At 34.5% G+C, this 23,135-nt stretch overlaps 1 protein-coding gene across 10 annotated transcripts in view; it reads left to right on the top strand.

Moving 5' to 3' along the window:
• The window catches only part of shaker (potassium voltage-gated channel protein Shaker), a 261,818-nt gene that overhangs the window by 171,426 nt on the left and 67,257 nt on the right, over positions 1 to 23,135 (top strand). Inside the window, exon 1 of one of the 10 annotated variants that reach the window (XM_046635190.2) lies at positions 7,948 to 8,384. The exons of the other annotated variants lie outside the window; for them this stretch is intronic. Within the exon in view, the coding sequence (XP_046491146.1) occupies positions 8,311 to 8,384 (74 nt within the window). The 5' untranslated portion in view covers positions 7,948 to 8,310. Of the gene's footprint in view, positions 1 to 7,947; positions 8,385 to 23,135 lie in introns of those variants that run through there. 10 annotated transcript variants of the gene reach the window in all.

Genomic DNA, 23,135 nt, shown 5'->3' with positions numbered 1-23,135 from the left:
ACAGATAAAGCGTTCAAATCGCTTTGCTACGGATCGGATAATCGGAAGCTGTCGAGTTCGTAAAGTCCATGACGTAGAAGTGATATTTCAAATGACGAATGTGTATCAACTCAACTAGCAATCGTCCGGTATTGATATTTATCATGCGTTGGAGAATGGAAATGAAACGTTTTTGATTTTGTGTCTAAAGCGAGGATTAATTACAGCGGACTTTGTGTAAATTTTTTCCCTCGGAGTTCGCGCTTTTGTCTCAGAATTGGCTTTCCGATGTCAGGGAAAAATACGAAGACTTACTTTGAGATGTAATTTTAAGATTGCTGGTTTACATAGAAACCATTCGTTTCATGCTTTTTTGTTGTTTCAACGGGGCGGAGTTCAAGCTCCGAATTTAAAAAGTTCAGAGAGCGTCCAATTTCGAATTATTTGATGGCGAAATTTTCAAGTTCTTCAATAAAGAAGTCAAATTTTTACGAAATAACAAAGTTTCAAATGGTTGGAGACCCAAAGGCTTAAAGTTACGAAATGCAAGATTCCGAAAATTCAAATTACGATAGAGCAAAGTTCCGAACAATAAACTTTCGATAGAGTAAAATTCCCACAATTAAAATATACTCACTCAGCGAGTGGCTGTAAAAAATTAGAAAGACCAAAAATCAGATTGACCAGGATTCCGAACACAAAAACATCGAAAATCCAAAAGAAAGAAAGATCGACGTGGTGAAATTTCACAAAGCCGTAAATTCACGGAACTGAAAATCTTGGATCATTCGGAATTTTGATGTTTCAGAATTTTTAATTTTCTAATTTTTGCACTTTCGAAACTTTGACTTATCGGAGTTAAGTCTTTTTGGAATTTTGCACGTTTGAAACTTTGATGTTTCGTTAAACAAGTACATTTTTCACTGTTGGCAATAAAGTTAATGGAATAAACACTGGAGAAAAATTGAAAAAAAAAAAAAAAAAAAAAAATGGGAACAGAGAATGAAATGATATTTTTTCCTGCGAGAAATTGATTGAAATATTTAACTAATCCAATTGAACGAGATTTGATTCACGTACACACGATTATATCGGTATATAACTGTCAATTATTCGCTTTTCACACGTGAAATAAAATTATGAAAGACAGAAATGAAATAAACGTAGAGTATTTGAATTTTTTTTTATCGTAGATGTATGAACCTACTTGTGGGAATTCTATTTGATATATTATACAAATGTTTGCTTGAATGAATGGAGTTTCTTTATCCTCACAATTTTATGCTTTGTTGACATAGTTTAGTTTGATTAGTCTACGATAAAAAGTTTCTTCCAATTGAATTAAGTCTATTTTCTGTCACTCAAGTTTTAGTAGGTTAATCATATGTATATAATACAGCTATAAAAATTTATTTGCCTCCCGGAATAGGTTTTTCTAGGTGATATGGAGATGATTTCGGAAACGACCGGATGGAAAAATCTCAATTTTGAAATAATCTTAACTTATCAAGACAAAATTTATTTTACATTCGAATAATGTGGTTGAAAAATTTGTGAATCGCGTTACTTTTTTTTACCTCTGTATTCCGAAAAATTCGATTTTTCAATTTTTGACAAACTTTTGGCTTGATTTCGGAAACGAGTCGATTAGAAAATCTGAAATACACAAGAATCTGAAATTCAGAAGAAACAATTTATTCAACATTTAAACGATCTAGTTGAAGAAAATTTCGTGTCTCGATTTTTTCGTTCTCTGATTTCCAAATTGTTCCACTCGAAGAAAAGTATTCTGAAATTCACTGAATTTAACATTGAAATTATGGAAATGAAAAATGTGCGTCTTCCCTTCTTTGTAAGTATAAATTCTTATCCGAAACTAAGAAATAATTCTCTGAAGTGAAAAGATTTTGATAATATTCAATACGCGATGATTTCAAAATTATAAAACTATATTTTGTAATATATGTATGAATGGAAATGTTTCGGTACCGAAAATTTGATATCGATTTTCTGCAAAAATTTTTCTCAGTCGGTAAATTCGATGTAACGAAACATCGTTTTCCGATACAAACAGTAGTAAGAATGAAAACAATTTTAGATAACGAGCAAATATTTAAATTTCCATACTTAATCATTCATTGAAATATTAAGATACGTGTCTAAACAGCTGATCGAATTTCTTGACATCCAGCTTACCATGCAAATCCAGGCAAACAAAGCTTCATCAATTTTATAACCAGGAACATTAAGATCTTGGATATTTCGATATTGACAGCTCATGCTCGCTATATCGTTACATTTTGCAAAGAAAGTACCGAAATAATGATTTGTACCAAAATATACGTCGATTTTCCACAAATTTTTTATTTCGTTTAAGGATATTAAAAGTACGAGGTCGGATTTGTACACACAGTTATAAAGTACAAAGTTGTAACGGAGTTTCGTTTTTTTTTTTTTTTTTTTTCTTCAAGCAAAAACTATCAATTGACAATGAGAATATTAATAATACAAAAAAGATGTTCGTCCAATTGAATTAAAATTTGAACAGATATCTTGATTATAACATTTTCTTAATGTATGGCCGGAAACTTTGAAGAAAAATGTTTAGAAGAATTGTGAAACTGGTGATTTGGTGAAAAAATATAACAACGAACTCAATCATTTGTTATTACGAACATTTTTTTTTTTTTAAGTCACCCGATTATCTTATGAAAACATGTTAATATTAACTGAATCAGTCTAAATTTCAAATAAATCGGGCGAATAGATTTATTGTGCTAACTGATAATTGAATATATAATTTTTTGTATCGACTATAAGTCCATTGTACATTGATATTTTTCAATCTAAATAGAAACTGAAGCTCTATAAAACCTTGTACCTACTAACTGTGTTCAAAAATCCAACTGTAAAAAAATTTAAAAAGAAAAATACAGGTGGCTTTAGACTGTCCATGAGGCAGCCCTCAAACTTCCAGTTGGAACTAAAAATTTCTCTCAGTGTGATAAGCGATCCAAAAATCGTCACGGTGCTAATTTTCATTCAAATCCATTCATCCATTCTCAACCCATTATCATTTTTATACGTTTTTTTGAAATTTTACTATTTCAATAAATGACAAGGTACCGAAGCGATCAAACCCAAAATCTGATTAGTTCCAAGCTTGGAAAAGCCGCGTCGGTTCAGACCAAAATCATTAAAATCTCGTAACTCGTTCTCCACATATCGTCGAATAAAAAAATTGATCACACACAGAGGCGTCTGTCCGAAAATATTTCGAGATGATTCTCTAAGCTTCAAAACGTGAATATCCAGTGAAAACTTGAATTTTTGATTTTCGGGGGCGATGGAAAGTAACTTCCTTTTGTATTTTCTCTCTCGAAACAGAGAGAAACGGGAAGTCGGAACGAAAAAAAAACAAGGTAAAAAAAAGTAGTAAAAAAAAAAATGATCAATCTAAAAATCAATTCGATCGAATCCACAATCCGATTTTCAACAATTTCACAGTGATCTCGAAAGCAGCATCGACACTTAAGCTTTCGTTGATAACTCCGGTATTTTTAACTTATTTATATTGAAAAAAGATACTTGCAGCTCAAGTATACAAAAATTTCTATCTCATGATAAACCCAATGAGATGCATCGATTTGTAACCAACCATTATCCTCAAATCTACTCCGATTAAATTTTTCACCGTATACCGACAACCGAAGCTTTTCGACTCGGTTCGATCAACGATCGAAGATGAGAATAAAAAACCGATTCTAAATGCCATTGCATTGTTTTTGAAAACACTGGAATCCCGCACCTAAATATTTTCAAAAAAAAAGGAAAAGAAGAAAAATATTGCGATTAGAGTCGTTTTTCACCCTAGAACGGTATTGTTTTTACCTTTTTTTTTTTTTTTTTTCTTTGATTTGACTTCCCGTTTCTCTGTTTCGAGAGAGAAAAAACAAGAGGAAGTTATTTTTCATCGCCCCCGAATATCAAAAAATTCAAGTTTCAAGAAAAAAAAAAAAAAAAGAAAAACACAAGGTAAAAAAAAAAGTCTTTTCTTTTTTTTTCTCGTCCCAAATCCTCGTGCACGCTAGTGCCTTAAACCACCTACGGTGGCGTACTCTGGCCATCTGGCGGGGTTCGGGGGTGGATGAAAGAGGCACGCGCCTCGAGGGTGACGCGGCGAGCAGCGTCGCGTCGCATTGTGACCGAGGGACCAGCAGACGTCGTCGCTGATTGCGAGCCACCTCCGGTTCCTCGATGAAACTTCGTATTCCGGGTGTATTTCAGTGTGTGCCGGAGTTACGTCGTCGTCGTGCGTGTGTGAAAGATAAGGGAAACGAAACAAAACGATAAAAAAAAAATAAAAAAAAAAAAAAATTAAGAAGAGAAAATAAAAAAATTAGATATTTGTTGTCGATCTGTTGGAAATTTTCCCCAATTTTTCGTACAAAAATCGCGCAAAAATCAACGTCGTAGATTCAATGATTTTTTTTTTTTTAACAACGGACGGTGTAACAATAATTAGTTTGTGATTTTGTACGGTGATTGAGCGGTAACTTGGAAAAGAAAAGTAACAAAGAAAAAATAATAAGCAAATCAAAAATTGGATTTCTCACCGACAATGTTTGACGATGGGGAAACATTTTTTTTTCCCCTGTTTTTACTTTACCACGATTTTCGATGAATAAATCGAATTCTCAATGACGATTAATCGTTGGTGTATCGTATCGAGTGGATTTTAATGAAGTGTTAATTCAAAACGTTCGACATTTCTTTCGAGTTTGATAAATTTTCGTCAATTTTTTTTTTTTTATGGTTTTTTTTCCGCTCAAGTGTTTCACCGCGCGGCGTTTATCGTCGGGGTGAAGTGCCGGTTCGTAGTTTTTGTGCGCATCGGTGTGTGGCAAAGTGAGGGGATAAATATAAACGTATGAATAAATTATAAATGAAAAAGTGACGATGATAGAGTGAGAAAGAAGGGTGGAGTATAGTCGGTAATAAGTAACAATAGCGACGGGTTTTGTACATGAAAAAGTCACCATCGAGTCGCGTGGAGTTTTTATTATGATATCCTGGGAAAGTGTGACGATCGAATCGACGAGCGCTTACGTGGAAAATACGCTCGAGTTTGCAAATTTCAACGGACCAACGGAGTCACTCGTATGGTATACAACGTGTAACTCACGCAACGTGCGCCCATTATAAACCGCCTATAACTATGCCTGTATGGATCTACCATCCAGAAGCAGTCGCATCGACATGCGGCTGATGCACGTCCTATTATCCCGTATAATTCTCTCGCGGATGATAATAATCGTTTCATTGCAGACGCGTGACGTTCCTCACGCCTCGTAGATCCAAACGGGATCAGGATCAGGATCGGGATCAGGATCAAAGTACTCGCCGGGAGCTTTAAAGCACCGATTAACCGTACCAGAGGAGAATTAACCCCGGAACGGTAACGGAGGGTGGTTAAAAAAACACCTGACGCGAATTCAAATTTACCGCCGCAAGAGGACAGTCTTTAACGTTTTTACTACTCAAGACACGTCAATCAATTTTTGACCACTTTTTTGTCCAAGTTTTTAGCAAAAAGTTTTTTGGCCTGCATGGTTTCTTTTTTTTTTTGCAACGATAAAACCCTTCGTCAATTTTTGACCAATTTTTTCGAACTCGAGTGAAAAGTTGTTTCGGCACGCGTGATTCTTTATTTAAAAAAAAAAAAAAACGAAGAAAATGAGACCCTGTAAGACGTTTAACGATACGGTGTACCCGAAAGATGGAATTTACAAGATTGGGAAGTTTTTTCACGCCCCCCGTCACTGAAAGAGGTGAAAAAATTATAAATAAAACAACTTTACCGTTCTAGGGTGAAAAGCGACTCTAATCGTAATATTTTTCATTTTTTTTTTTTTTGGAAAATATTTAGTTGCGGAAATCCAGTGCTTTCAAAAACAATGCAATGGGATTTAGAATCGTTTTTTTTATTCTCCTCTTCGATCGTTAATCGAATCTAGTCGAAAAGCTTCGGTTGTCGGTATACGGTGAAAAATTTAATCCGAGTAGATTTGAGGATAATGGTTGGTTACAAATCGATGCATCTCATTGGGTTTATCGTGAGATAGAAATTTTTGTATACTTGAGCTGCAAGTATCTTTTTTCAATATAAATAAGTGAAAAATACCGGAGTTATCAACGAAAGCTCAAGTGTCGATGCTGCTGTCGAGATCACTGTGAAATTGTTGAAAATTGTATTGCGGATTCGTTCGAATTCATTTTTAGATCGATCATTTTATTCTGAAGACTGTTTGATAAAAATGCACTGAAAAAGTTTTTCTTTTTTTTTTTTTCTTTTTTTGAATAGTCAATTCGACGTTATCATTTATTGGTCACAATTATTATCGAGTACAATATTCCAAAACTAAACATTTAATGATACCAACACGATAGAAGAAAAAAAAGTGTCCCAGTGAATTTGTAGAAAATAATTTTTCAAATAAAATGAACCATTTTAAAGAGAAATCGAAGAAATTGAAATAGATTTTGTTAATACATATTTTCAAACGATATCAAACAGAGCATCCTTACATTTATGTATTTTCAAATAGATGTTCTAATAAACTTGATAAAAGGCTTCAATGTTTTTTTTTTTTTTTTTATTGCAAAAACCAACCACCTCAAAATAGTATCAGAAATAAATTTTAATCGTAACGAGGGAGTAATTATATAAATGGGACAAGGTTTTTTTTTATCAAGAAAACAAACGAACAAAAAAAAAAAAAAAAAGAAAAGATCGGATAAAACATGAAAAATTTACCGCAACGGTTGAAATTCTATTTCACGTATGCATATAACACAGAAGTACATCCTTTTCATTGAAGCTACGCAGCCGCGTGTATGAAGTGAAGGGACGTGCATGAACGAATTATTTATTTGAAACGTTCCGTAGTACAGCACAGTTGTCTCGATGTTTTCATTGATTTGGCGTAACCGCGAGCGTTCGATATCTTGTGTCTGTTTTTTTTTTTTTTATTTTCTCTCTTTTTTCCTCGTCACTGATAGCTTATACTCGATTCTAGCCAAGTGATTAGGTACAACGAAATGAACCGATCAATTGATGAAAAAACGTGGTCAAATAATCGTTTAGTTTTCATAAAAAATGTTGCGAAGAATTGCTTTTTACTAATTTGAATATATAAGAAGACTATAATTTGGGGGAGGGGTTGAAATTCTGAATTTTAAAAGTTCTCAAAGCAACAAATTTGTGGAATTTTTTTGTGCCGAAACTCGAAGTAGAGAAATCAAACTTTGACGAAACATCAAAGTTTCGGATTGTTCGAAATCCAACGTTCAAAGTTCCGAGAGTGCAAAAATTGAAAAATTTCAAAATCTGAAACATCGAATTTCCGAATGATTGAAGATTTTCAGTTTTATGAATTTCTGGCTTGGTGAAATTTCACCACGTTGATTTGGATTTTCGATATTTTTGTGTCAGGAATCCTGGTCATTCTGATTTTTTATACCCACTCGTTGTGCGAGTGTATTTTAATATTCGGAATTTTACTCAGCCGAAACTTTATTGTTCGGAATTTTGCTCTACCGGAACTTTATTTTTTGGAACTTTGCTCTGTCGTAACTTGAATTTTCAGAATCTAGTATTTCGGAACTCCGATCAGTCGAGCTTCCGAACATTCAAAACTTTGTTGTTTCGTAAGGTTTTTATTTCTTCGCTTCAAGTTTCGCCACCGAATAATTCGGAATTAGGTGCTTTCGGAACTTTTTAAATTCTGAACTTCAACCCCGCCCTTGTGACCTTACATAACAACAGTCTTCATTCTCTCAGAGACGTTTCGACTTTTCGAGATTAGCTCAATCTTTAGTAACAACTTCTTGTTATACCTCGTTCACACAGAAGAATCAACTCGAACCTATCGTACAGGTGTGATTAAAAATTGACGAATTTTTGTTAAAAGACGCTTTTTTATCAGGGCTGACATTCGAATTACCGATGAAATCATGGAAGAGCCGTCGAGGAGTAAAATGAAAGGGACTAAAATCGACTAAAACTGTACACACATGCATATAAATTTACGTGTATCAGAAGGTTTATTTTACTTCGGTGAAAGACATGCAGTGCCTGAATCGCTGCGGAGCGTGCCGGAATTACTTCCGGTTATCAGATGCCGTTTGCAGCCACGGCATGACGTTGCTGTTGCTGCTACTCCTTATGACGATACTGATGCGGAATCTGAAGTCATTTGCCCGTCAGTCATTTTGCCGAGGATAACCGCTTGTGTAAATCTATGCTGGCGAGGGTAATTTTAATTCGGCATGGCTGCAGTCGCCGGCATTTATGGAATTGCTGACGATCGTCACGGGAGATTCATCGAGCATCGACATCACGCGTGAGTCCCAAATTAAGGGTCCCGTTTACATGATCGATTTTAGAAAAAATCTGATTATATTCATCCAACTAATTTGTCACCGTAATTGAAGCGAAAATTGTATGGTTGTTCGAGGCAAAAAAAAAAAAAAATTAAGGTATTTTGTGCAAACAATCTAGTGAACTAGACGAGCAGCGTATTAAATACATTGAGAAAAGAGTTTTTTTTATTAGTAACAAACGTACATATCTGCACACGGCAAATAAAATTCTTTTTTTATAATTATAAAATTTTAATTGAGCCAAGTAACAATCGACAGAAATTATTTAACGGTTAACTTAATCATGTTTGGATCAACTAAAATTTCATAATAATAACGATACACTTATTTTCACCGTATCGAAATATACGTTTGTTTACAGTAAATAAATTCTTTTCGCGGTGCAGTTTTTTGTGATACATTTACAGATGTAATCGTAGCGATATTCAAGCCGTTGTTGTGACGGTAGCTGAATGAGAAAGTTACTAGAATTTTCTAACAATCCCCCAAACGTAGAAAGGATTTTTTGATTTTACCAAATATCGCGATAAAATATGACGATAGAAATATTTTTCTTGCTTCAAAGATTTGTCATTTGTTTCAGAAAAAGAGACTGAAGCATGATTATTTATTTGAATTAATGGAACATTTCTTTCGACATATTTTATCGCTTTATTCGATAAATCCAACAAAATCTCTTTTATGTGTATAAAAAATACATTTTTTATTTTTTTTTAACAGTTTTATGTTTTTATCCTCCAGATAGAAACAGTTGGACAAAAACAACTGCGACAACAACAACGTTATCATCCTCTCGAAACTGAATATTATCTAGAATTTTTCGAAACTATCTTCATATCAAGAGTTATAAGCATTTATTAACAAATGCTGAGCTTAAAAATTTTTTTTTTTCATGATTTTTGAAGCTATTCTGGAAAGGTGAATATTTTTTTTTTTTTATGCACGTGAAAAATTAATTTTAAATAGCCTGTAAAATTAGAAATGAGCACGAAAATTACACGCAACTTTTTTTGACCACTTTACCTGGACTTTTTCGACTTGGAAATATTCTTTAACGAAGAGACAGTATTGAATATATTTTTTTTTCAGCCAAGTATTGAATCTGTTGAAAAACTCCATCTCTTGAGAAAACAAAAAAAAAATCCCTCGTCCGAAAATTTCGTAATGAATTTTTTTCCAAAAGGGTTAAAATATCAACGATCAAAGAGGGGAACAAAAGAAATTTATAATGGCTACATTTGGGGTGGAAATTAATCGCAGATTTTTTTCCACCGGTTAGATTTTCTAACTGTACGTAGAATGCTAGGAAAACGAGGAAGTTTGAGGCTGTTAGCAGGCATTGACCATATATATGTGTATATATATATATATATACATACCGAGCGAAAAACTGTTTCGTGACATAAAGTATTTATTACACTACACAGGTATAACCTTGTATGAGGTGCCTGTGCATATCAACGATCGATGGAAATCGACGATACTGCTGAAACGGACTCGTTTCACGAAATCAATGAATTATTTTATTCCGGTCTTACAAGAAAGCTGGTTGGCCAAAAATCGTTCTTTTTTTATTAAATTTATTACCGGATGTGCACGCGTTGCATAATCTGCAAATCATTATTTTCCCAAGTCGCGAAAATCTCTCAATGGAATTAAAAAAAAAATTTTTTTTCATAAATACTGGTATTATAGAAAAAAGCTTTCAACAAATATCCATCCTTTGTTTCAAATCGTTTCAAAATCGGTGAAAAATCTAGTCGATCGTTCCAATTCCTTCCTCCATGATAAAACATTTCGTTGTGAAGACCATTCTTTAAAAATTTACTGCAACAATGTTTTGTTTTTATTTTTCAACAAGTGTTAAATTTGTTTTCGTGAATTTGTAGAATGAAATTTTAAATCACTTCAAAATAGTTAATGAATAAAGTTCATTCGTTCGATTGAGAATTGAATATGAAATTGAAAATGAAAAGAATGTTGTTGGAATTACGAAAAACGAGATACGCGTAACCATTTTGCACTATTTTCGATCCTGTTTTATTAATTGCGACGCAAAATCAGTTTCTTCGGTTTACTCCACTTTTTTAGTTAAACAAGGCTTTAACGTCAATTTATCGTTGCACGAGCGTTAAATTTTCGCAACACTTGCAAGAAAATATAGTAACGGATACTAGACTTTCCGGTAACAGCTGGAAAACTAATTTTCATTTTCTATCTAGAACTATAATTTTCGATTTTGGTAAAAAATGAAAACAGTTAAGGACCGAGCGGTAATCGGAACTAAAAATTTCTCTCAGTGTAGCGATGTTTTTCTCATTATGTCAGCATCGTTGGATATTCGATTTAAAAACATTGCATGAATATTCACGATAATCAAAAAATGGGTAACATTGAATTAACCACTGAAAAATGAAATCAGACCTGTCACAGTGAGTCTGTAAAAACATATTATTCCGTATGAAGTTTCCTTGTTGGGTTGAAATAACCGTAATTCAATTCGGCAATAAAGATTCCACGGACTTACCGACCGGCGCCAAATTTCAACGAAACGAGTAACGACGGCGCCGTCATCGTCTGCTTCTCTTCTTTACGGAAAAAGTAATAATATTGTCTCTTCTCGCGTCTTGCGAATCTCGCCGTAAAACGAGACGCTGGCGCCTCGACGTCTAGGATCGTGGATCCTGCAGCATTTTTATTTTATTTTTTTTTTTTTTACGAAGCCTTATACATGCATTTAGCAGGGCAAGGTTGACCGGGTCCGAAATGTCAAACGAAAATACCGCGAAACATGCTTTAACGTATTTATAAGGATTGGTTCAATTGATTATTCCTGCAGTTGCTCTTTGGTCATGTGGGAAATGGAACACCTGCGGCCACGCTAATTTCATGTTTCATTTACAAGGCATGGAAATTTTTCGCCGAGACTGCCATCCCAAAATGGAATTTTCATAATACAGGTCAATTATGTCCTAATGATCAAAATAATAATGCAAACTTTAGGATATCCTTTTTGCGTCCCTCCACATCCGTAGCTATCTAATTATAATGTTTAAGTAATATGCTTTTTTATTTTATGTTCCGACCTTTCACGGAGGGAAAGGAATTCTTGAACCAACAAGATAGATTTTCTTGGAGTTCATTCGCTTCGATATATAGACTGCGGTTGGACAATTTCGATTCAGTTAGTTTGTCAGAATGATTTAGTCAAGCGAATTCCGTGATTTTCTTGCCGCGATCGAGTGAAGCATCGATTCGAGTGAAGATTTTGATGTGTTTCCAAAATTGAGTCAACTAAGTATCATTTCATTTCAAGTTTATGCGTTGTTCCTCCAATTCTCACGTTCGTTGACAGAGATATTTAGGTACTTTAAATAAAATAAGTGCATGAATATAGCCAACGGATAATTTAGATAGATTTGAAACAGGTAGAGGATATATGGATGGTAAGCGTCAGTGTACTAGTACTATAAACGGTCACTAGGCGGCGAACCTTCTCGCTACGGAAGTAGCTTCAGGGATTGTTACAAAACTGGCTAGTCGGCTGGTAAGTCAGGTACCGATAACGGGAGACAGAGTCATCAGTCGTATCACAAACGAAGAAGGCACTATACCAAGTTTTGAGTCGTCGGCATTGATATTGTCGACAAACAATCAAAAATTATTGACACATGTGTCTCAATCATACTTCTAAGTGTACAAATTTTGAGTAATCAATATTATAAATTATTATTATTCCAAGAATACGTTTGGTGCGCTTGTATAACTTTGATGTTCAGTCGATACGGAAGATTTTTGTAACAACAAATTTTATTACCAGTTTCGATTATTGAACTCTTGACTCAACCAAACATGAATTAGAGAAAAAACTTGATTTGTTCTGATTTCTCAGTCATTTCAATCGCACATTTTCTTGGTACAAAATTGACATATCGCTAGAAACTCGCATCATTTTGGCTTGAATAAATTGATAGTCAGCATGATCATTCAAAGGCTTGATTCAGTTCTTTATCAAGTTGTCACAAGTATTTTGTTGAATTTAGTAAGTGTTGTGTTCGCCACATTTGACTACAGCGCTTAGTCGAACGAAACGAATATAACTTGACTAAAGTAATCTTTTCCCTCCTTGCAGAGGGTAAAAGTTTGAAGAGGCGCGAAAATATAATATCGATGGTAAAAACATTGAATTCTCAGTGACGCAAAAATTCGTACGATAGAAATGAAAAAGGTAAAATGTAGAATCGTCAAAACGTGTAGATAATCGTCCGAATGCTGATATTTCGATTTCCTATATTTTACCTTTCCAAATTTTGACTTCTCCGTATTTCGACACTTCATATACGAAATGCATTATCGCGTTTTTGATCCTTTGCAATATTTACACAACTTACTCGTAAGATTAACTCTACAGATAAATATTTCCGACCGGCGTCTTCAGCTTTATAAAATATTCATATTCCCGGGTTTTTCGCGGCTGATTGCCGGCTGCGTATAACATGCGCAAATAACTAACCTCAGCCAAGGATTCGGGGTCAAGTTCGGAGGGTGCTTGCAAGCCCAATCGCAGTTTCTTAGTGCAGGCTTCCTGACGACCCGTCAAGGAAACATCGGAAATCGATGTAGCAATGAAAGTATCCAAAGATGGTTGTAACTAATCGTGCAAGCTGCTACTTCGATTTGGTCAATTATTAACAACAAATATCCAACTTACAACAGAGTGTTTGAGTTACCGGAAAATCCTGTTAATAATGGTCCAAGTTTTTGTTTGGTACTGTAAAGAATATTTGGTAAAAGTAACTATTTAGTATGACTATAGTTGTCAATCAACAAGAAAGAAAAAAAAAATAAAATAAAACAACAAATAACAAAAAAAAAAAATAAATAAATAAATGAATAAGACACTTGTCCTGCACCGAATATAACTCTTAGATTTTTCAAAGACTCATTTTTACGAAATTCAAATTACATAAGACATGTACAGGTACTATCAAAAATTTGGAGAAAATTTTCTTGTACATTTCCACTCGATACACGTTTTTGAACTAAAATTCAATTCATGCATTGGCGAATCACCGTTTCTTATGAAAATTACTACACCCTTTAAGATTCTGGCACTAATAATTGAAAAAATCAAAATTACTCGCTGTTTTGTATCCAAATTGATGCAAGTCTTTGTATTGGATTATAGGATACACGTAATAATTGTTCTAATAATGATATACTCTTGATTTTTTAACCAGAATTGGTACTCGAAAAATTTATAGTGAAAAGTTTTATTTAAATTTTATCCGAATCGATCTCCTGAATTTAGGGTATATGTATATCAAATTTTCGATATTCACACCCAAAAACGCGTTGAAAAATGTTGGAAAATTATTCGGTGAATGAAATTAAGCGCGTAATGTTTCTCGATGAGAAATTCACTAGCTTCATAAATCATCTAAGAATGCTGAGGCACGGTTAAAAATGTTTTTTTATTTTTTTTGTACATTTACTAATCTACATGTATAGGAAGTTTTATACACAAACGGTACATTAAATTGACGATAAATTTGTCAAGTCAGTTTAAAATAATTTTTTATCAATTTAGTATCAATTTTACTATACACTGTAAATGGAATTTACTGATCAGGTTAAATAATTGACAAAAATTAAGGGGAACAAAAGTTTCAAATGTTACTTTTTATTCAAATAAAATTATAAAAAAAAAAAAAAATGTTTTCAGTAGAAATGATGAGTAAAATGAAAAACTATCCAGTGGATATTTTGATGTGTTTCACAAACAAAAAAAAATCGACAAATTATGGGAAATTCAAATAAAATATAAAAGAATTCCTTTTTTTAATCATGGTTGCAAAACTATCATTCCCGTTACTTAATTTTCTTATGCGCACGTTTAGTACATTTACAACAATGTACAGAAAAGTTTCAAATTAACAAACAAATTTGGGTTTATATCCACAAGTTTAGTGAATTTAAAAATCGGTTGATAATTTTTTCAAAATCTATTTCATTGGTTCAAGACTTCTTTTCCATATCCATCCTAATTCGTTTTCCCTCTTTCCTCTCCTTCTCCCTGAAATTACGACAACAGCGCCGTATCCGGAAAATTCACAGCTCGAACCCATTTCCCGTTACGTCACGTTACCACACTTGAAGTGTGACGATCAATCAGACTGAAGTTGACGCCCCGTTGCATAATGTCTTTGGTCTTGCGGTAATTGATGCATTTCGTAACTTGTATTAATTTGAAATCGTTCTTCACGTGGTGTGGAATTGAAATTGAATCGTACCTTTCAGATCGTTGCGAACATACCACGGACAAATATACCTGTATAAAGACATTACAATTACCTCACACAATTATCAAAACCGTACAAAAATTCGCGGAAATTGCGGGTGTGCAGAAGAATGATTGCGTGAAATGAGGTGGAGGATATTAATTACAAATCAACTTTTTGTGTAATGTAAACGATTTTCCGTTAAAAAAAAAAACAAAAGAAAAAACGATTTTACATAATTGATTATACTATAATATATATACAATATAATTATATCCCTTTCCCTTCGAAAAAATAGTTCATAAGTTTTAGTTTAAAGGGTGATTCATCGGGTTTGAATTTTCAAAACACACCAACCGAAATATCTCGAAAACTATGCAAGTTGTAAAGCTGTCTCTGCTTTCATTTTGTAGATAATCAAATTTTCTAAAAAAAAAAGTTCAAGCCTATTATACACCTAAATGCTCATTTTGTATTCGACACGAACGTTAAAAGTTGAATTCATTGAATAAACGAATGAAATTGCTCATTACCTTCTAAATTTGTATCTGACTCGTGTTCTAAGCTGATAAAAATAATGTCACGTCGTAGTCACGACTTTTTCTTGAAAAAAAATTTTATTGTCTACAAAATGAAATCAAAAAGAGCTTCCAAATTTGTATAGTTTTCGAGATATTTCATTCGGAGTGTTTGAAAAATTCCACCCGAATGATTCACCTTTTAGAATTTTGCTACCGAGTTCCGGTTTCACGAGGCATCGTTTGAGGTTAAAAACTAAGTTTTTTAAGAATGCGTAAAAACTAAAAAAATTAAAAATTCAAAAAACCGGCCCAATATATATATATATATATAGGTTAGGTTAGGTCAGATTATGTTAGGTTAGGTTATGTCACGTTAGGTTAGGTTAGGCTAGGTCATGTTATTTCAGGTTAGGTTAGGCTAGGTCATGCTATTTCAGGTTAGGTTAGGTCAAGTTAAGTTAGGTTAGGTTAGGATATGCATATATATATATATATTTTAACGCGGAAGAAAAGTTGGCCGTGAGTCAGATCGTTTTACCGTGAATATGGCGAGTTTGATGACATATTACTGAAAAAAGAACATTAGGCGGAAACCGAAATCGCTATCAAATGATACCAACTTCTTCTCGCGAGACGTTATACAATATCCTTCTTGGCATCGTTTCCTCGGGTCTGGAAACTTTAGATATTGACCTCCTGACACCGATGTGTGTGCACTCGCTTCTTCCAACTTTTATTGCACTTTGCCTCCTCGAATTCAATTTCTCGTCAAGAAACTGCGGTAATTAGACCAACGTTATTATTTACAGTGAAATTTTTTTCCGTAAACAAATTGCGCATGTAATATTATTTCTTTGTTCATCGAAGGACTTGATTTCCAATTGACGGATCAATTTTACAGGCCGTCATTCGCTGTCAAGATTTATATTGAAACCGCGTTAAAAAGGTTTTCCCTCATAAACGTATCACAGATATTTTAATCTCAAAATGGATGGCACGTTATTATGTTGGCAAGTTAAAAATAAACAGAATTTCACGTACATCGTTCGGAATTTATAAACTGACATAAGTATATAAGATTAGAAGAATAGCATCTACGCTGTGTTTATTTTTTTTTTTTTTTTTTAATTTTTTTTCTTGTCTTGGTATTCCTAATGATAAACAACCTTTGTCGACGAAATTGCGAGTCATCTTTTCTCTTAATTACAGAAAAACAGATTCTTAAAGAGAAGCATTTCTCTGTGAAGATCAAAGTGAAAAATTAGAATATTATTCATGCCCCATCGCAGAGAACCTTTCGGAAATGCTGGGAAAAGAGTTTCAAGAGAATTCGTTTATACATCGGTATTTCACAGTTATGACTAAATAAGTTACACATTTTTGAAATTCTGATACAAAAAAAAAAAAAACAAATCGTTTTTTTACTGGAAATTAATAAATGGAATTTCACGTTTCGAATACACTTTTCGAAACTTAGCTCAGAGACATTGTCAAATCATCGAATTTTGATAGTTTTCTTGATTTTACATCCACCATGTTGGTTCCGCTATCTTGGATTTCGAAATTATGAAATTCCGACTTCAGATTCGTGATCAGCGAGCCCAAAAACCCTCGAGTAAGAAAATTCAGGTCAAAATATCGAGTTGAAAAATGTGTGACCGAAATGTAACGTTAACGAGTGTTAATTAATTCCCGCAGAAGCTCCGGAGTCGTTTCATCTTTCGTTAAGGGTGAATAAAACCTTCGCCACCTGCAAGACGGGCTGTGTTTTTATGCTGCGGCCCTTTTCCAACCTTGGCTCAGATACTTCGCGAGCTGATATTTGCATACCTGCCAAGTATAGTTGGGTTCATGGGTATTTCTGCGGCGGTGATATTCGTACGGTGTGCATTGAATATTAATGAGTAGGCTGTAACAACACGTCGGGTAAATTGAAAGAGGATTTTACACGGTCAGGTTGTAATTTGCAACCGTGAACGCTTCTTTCGTATTATAAAGGACTACGAGAATAGCCGCTGTACAACGAAACTAAGGATCAAAGGGTCGAAATTAATTGGCGTGCGGAAAAATTACACGATCCGAGGAAAAGAATCATTTACTCCGGTTGCAGGAAAAACGATATCGACGATTATTCTTTCATCGTCGTGGTAGATGTGGGATGAAAAATTAAACGATCAATTTTCGGGGTAAATTATACCTCGATAAGCAAATTTTTAAGTTCTATCAAAGTTTGGTGTGTTTAAAATTATATAGATCGAAATTTACATGTGTTCCAACTAATAAGAAGCATTGAACAAGGAGAATGTGATTATTGGAAAAATAGTGGTGCAGTGAAAATGAAAATAAACTATTCAAAATTTTAAGTCAGTCGTCATGATCTAATTTTGGGATATTGTAGGACAACGAACCATTTCGCCGAGCAAAATAGTTGATGTCATTGTTAATGTCAAGTCTTTTTGCCGAGCGATTTTCTAGTAAAAAAAAGAAATAAACATGTGCCAATGAAGCTCGATCTGCATACTTTTGAATAAGACAAAAAAAAAAAAAGAAAAAAAAACCAATCAAACTGAATGACTGGATAGCGAGACGTAAAGTCCCACAAAATTCATCCACTTTTTTAGCCATCTAATCGTAAATATGACCACTCCAATAATTCCAACGTTAGACTTGATACACTCTGACGCTTTGATTTGACTGAATATTCTTCGGTTCCGAGGTTACTTTTTAGTCGATAAATTCTTTCGGGCTTATTTACGTTGAGTTCTACTTGACTGAAGAGACTTTATTCTGCCGAGGTGGTCTAATTACGTCGACACCCAATCGGGCTGGAATGCCATTGGCAAGTGGACGTTTCATTTTCTCCCCCTAAAAGGAAAAATGTTGGCACGCTTTTCTTTTGTTGAGAAAAACAAGGGACGAGTAACCGAAGATTAACCACAACTCATTCACTTGTGCCAAGTCTGATCGCCACCTGTTATCAACCGCATTGATCGAAAGTAAAAGTCAATAGCAAAAATGACGGTACCGTCAAAGCTCTGGTGAAAAAAATTTATAATCTATAGCCGAGGTTGTCTGCAGATGAATTATCAACGATTTCCATTGATTTTCTCTACACTTTTGCAACGGCTGGAACGTTTATTTATGAAATATGAAGTTAAGCAGGTATCGGAACGATTGCAAAGTAATTTGTAAAAAGTAAACACCTTTCTTTTTCCTTCGCAACTATTTCCCAAATCCACAGTTTTCGAGGTATGGAAGTTTAGATCTAAAATATCTATTCAGAAACGCCCCGGGAGGAAAAAGATCTGAGCAAATTGGAAAACGTAGATTTGGTTAAGTAGAAGTGGGAAATAAATCGGCGACCAATTTCGTGGGAGTCGGGATCAGACCTCGTTCACATTCATTCGGACTAACCCGTATGTGCAACCCATTAATGCATTTCTCACCAAATTCAAATCTCTCCGCGATTAGAGTAAAGTTATTAACTAATGGGATTAATACAGCCTCAAGATACGAGATTGCATTGAAAAGAGCTTCGTAGAGTGGATATCAATTAAACCAGCCAAAAGCAAATGGTCTTGATCGATATGCTTGATGTCTGTCATGAGTGCGATCTCACGCTCGTCATTCACATCGTTTCTAGTTTCGATTTCCAGAGTAACGCTTTGACTCTTTAGTTTGATCGAAGGAGCATGCCGTACAGAATACGAAACGGCAATTAATTACTGAACAGAGCGTCTATTAGCGGACGAACTGAAGGCAGTATCTGAAAATCTACCATCGCGGTATGAAATGGTACAATTTTTAAATATCATACTATTGGGTTTGCAATGGTTGGATACTCTACTGTCTCAATTACTGAATTCGTTAATACTACCAGTAGTTTTTTGCTTTATTTCCGTTTGGGAGCTTTTTGGTGAAAATGAATAACTCGATACTCAAACCTCTGGACTCCAACGCCCTCCTTGCAGGTCTGCAGATCAAGGATAATCGCCATATGAGAAGGGGTTTTTTAGTGAGGACTCACAATGTTGCTACATTTCTGTAATAATAAATTAGTGTCTTGAAAAATGTCGAAAATATACAGTAGGTATGAAAAACAAGTAATATAAATTCTATTCCTTGACGCTACTGCATTGAATTACATTGTCAACTGTTGGTACAATTTGGACAGACTCTACGTGACTTGAAATTTGTTTAAGTCGTAGTTTTGTATACAGTTAACGAGACGTTTGGTTCATCCAGCAATTATTTCACAGTTTGCAACTCGGCAATTCGCTCGCTTTGAATCATGAAACACAGACGGTATGTATCACCCTGCGAAATCAATGACAGCATGTGTACATTATGGTATCACCCCGGCACGCCTGCAGGAGTGTATCATCTTGATTGTGTCGGCAGTTAAAAATTCAACATTCCGCTTTTACGCCTCCCGCTATCAGTAGGACCCGATCAGGGTGAATATTTTTATAACGGAGGTAACGAGTCACTGTTGGAACGAATTATCATACACCGCGAGCTGCTTAACTCGAGCGAATCAAGGTCTTGTAAAATATATACCTGGGACGGTTAAAACTAGAGCTATGTTTGAGAATTTTTTTTCCTGTATAAAATTGAATTTTATTAAACAACCATTTTGCATCTTTTAAAGTATACGACATTTTATCCATATTGTATGAAAATTTGGTTGAAAAATTTCAAACTGTAAAAATGTTAGAGTCGTTTTCCTGCAACGCGTTTTTATTTATAGTGTTATGTTTGTTTATATGTTTGTTTTCTACCAAACGACAGACATAATGAACAAATTTCTTTTCTTGCACGAAATTGAGCAGTGATTATTTTTATTAATTTCAAGTTTGTAAACATAATATGGAATACCAACTTTAGATATGTGAGTGAAATTACTCATACATCCGTTTAATAATCCGACACTTATTCAAGGTATAAATTATTGATAAAAAAGGTGTATCCGTTTAAAACTACGCTTCTAAATTGTCTTTCTTTGTAAAAATTGTCTCTCTCTCTCTCTCTCTGCATTTATTGGCTAAAGTTTTCTTAACATTCTAACTCAGCTGTTATCTTTACGCTGTGCATCTCATGAGCGGATGGTGTTAAAAGTTTGGCGATGTGTTCGTTGCAGCCTGATGAACTCCGGTCAGAAGTTTCGGTGATCCATGGATCGATTTTCGAAGTGTATGTAGATTATTGATTTCCACTACCGGTCCACTGCGAGGATCTCGTGTTCCGTTGACGACTTGTTTGAGAGAGTTGGAGCGTTTTCAAGAAATCCGGTGTAATTGGCATAGGTCACGTGACGGATACTAGGAGTCAAATTCCATTTAGTCGTTGTTCCGACTCTAGGTGGGAATATATAAATCGTTGCAACTTACGATGAAAAAAAAAAATACAAAAAAACTATGCCAGGTATCGAAAAAATGACTTGGCAAGCACTAGATTATTGTGTGAAACATAACTGTGCAAAATTAGATCCCGATAGGTCCAGTAGTCGCGGAGATATTTCTATAAAACGTGTTCGAAGGTTTTAGTACAGCTTACACTGACAATGAAGTAACTGATTTATTTTAAACTTGGGCCATACGACGGAACTTTCTGACATGTCGACGCTTTCATTAGATCTTTTTTTTTTTGCTGTTTCAACCCCATCCTTCCTTCTCTTGATTACGTTATAACGTTGTCATTACTGTGAATTTTTTTAATAAAATTTTCGGAGTAGATACTCAAAAGATGGTTCTTTCGAATGAGCACCATTTTAAACAATCGATTTCTTTTCTACCTACCCAGGCTACATATGTAACTTCTTAAGGGGTGAAAGAAAGCTGTAAAATGTTGGTAAAAAACACTTGAAATATTCGCCGTGAGGAACATTAAACAAAATATACAGTCATGCAGTTTGTCAAACGAAAATGGAAGGAAGGTCTCCAACTTGTAACGAATTTGTAATACAATTAGGTCAGGTTCTATAAGACAAATAATCATAGTGTAAATATTATAATTATATAAATGGTTATACAGATCAAGCTGACTGGAAATATCGACGAGAGATTAAATAAAAAAAAATAATCAAAAGTAACTCTTATCTTTTCTGAGGCGTCATACTTTAAAAATAAATGTTAATTCTTTAAGTTTGAGTCGTCACTCCTTATATATATTTCGATCAATGTTACTATATAATTGGTATTGGGATTTTCCATAAACTTTCCCAACAAATTTATCGTATCATCGCTCCTAAGCTAATTTCCGCTTCTCCATATTGGTCTCACTCGAACATTGTTCACCTAATTTCAGATATCTATTCAAAGGTTTGTTGTCCGGCAATTTTACGACCCTTTGGAACAATGGCATACAATTAAGCTTCACCGAAAACTCAATCACAATGTGCAGCGCGTGTTTCTTGCTAACGAAAACCTTCTTGGTATTGTTTCATGTACTCGAGGCTCGTGATTTATCAGATCTGTGAATGTAATCAACCACGCTGATTCAATTGGAACACTGACAAGTAACATTAGATTGGTGTCCCACTTTGAATTCGTTGCAACTTATGTATCTATGTTGGAGAACATTGAAGACCAAGAGACATTTATTTATTTTTATCCGTGGAAAAATGCTTTAAAGTTTTCAATGTTCTTTAACTTACATAAGTTGCAACGAAATTGGAGGGGTATACCAAGCTGATGTTCCTTGTCAGAACTGAGTTAGGAGTAATAAATTCATACAAAAATTTATAGATCAATGGTTCCAGATAAATAATCCCTTGACTCTTGCGATGGAAATCTCAAATTTTAGAACCAGTCCAGATGGACTGTGACACAAACGTTGAGTTTGTAGCCTGCTAGTGTTGTGTTTCAATGATTTGACCGAAAGAAAAGCAGAAAGAATAAGTCTTTGGTAATCCGAGTGCCCAGTACAGAAATTTTATATCTTTGAATTGAAGTATCAGGTCGGATTAACAACAACAAAGTTCAATCAGTTTAGCATTCTGATGATATAAAAAATTTTCAAATCATCGATGATATTAACTTGAGGTATTCGAACACGTTCAAATTCGTGTTTCACTATCATATGTTTGAATAAAATTGATCTGGTAATTTTTGAACGTTTTGAATCCAACTTTTTCCCAACTTTTCTATATCTTTGATCGTTCGTCTAGTTTTGTAGAAAAAAATAAAAATAAATAAAAAATTTCACACACACGCGCGCGCAAATCACGCACCTGCCATCGTTTTCACGTGTCCGCGTATTACACATTAATTATTCGCTTCGCGAATTGAATGCGCGCAGCGTCCGACCAAAATTAGCAACATCTATAGTACGTCACGTATATGTATGTGTGTACTTACACCTATAGATATGGTGAATAAATGCGGCACTGGACGGAATAGAACGTGGCTCGCAATTTCACGCACCTTCTGCTACGTAGGTATCCACCGGTATTAATTACGCAACTATAATGTGAGTTAGTAACTGTATAACCGTGTCACCGTATCCCACCCCCTGTATACGAATATACGTATACCTGAGTATATATGTACACATATCCACGCAATGGGCCGTATAATGACGCCGAGCGCTGTATCGCATGAGGCAAACTACGAGGGTTTCACTTCGATCACAACCTGCAGGACTCAAAATTTATTTAACCCTTGGCCCGGCTGATATAATAAATCGTTTCTTTTTCTCAAACCGCGTTTATTTGAATTAGGTGCCTTTCAATCGTAGCAAAAACAAATAAATAAAAATATCACAAATTGAAATTCACGATTATATTCACGGTAGCTGGATTTTGGGAAAACCTCGTGACTAATATGGGTTGACTCTAAAAACTGTGCGTGGAAGTTAGGCGTGTATAATAAGAGATCGAATCGAGGTATAATGAGTCGGAATTAGTCAT

Source organism: Neodiprion pinetum, chromosome 7 (genome assembly GCF_021155775.2).
Source record: "Neodiprion pinetum isolate iyNeoPine1 chromosome 7, iyNeoPine1.2, whole genome shotgun sequence".
Lineage (NCBI taxonomy): Eukaryota > Metazoa > Arthropoda > Insecta > Hymenoptera > Diprionidae > Neodiprion > Neodiprion pinetum.
The sequence above is the reverse complement of the archived record's forward strand: the minus strand, read 5'-3'. Positions and strand labels throughout refer to the sequence as shown.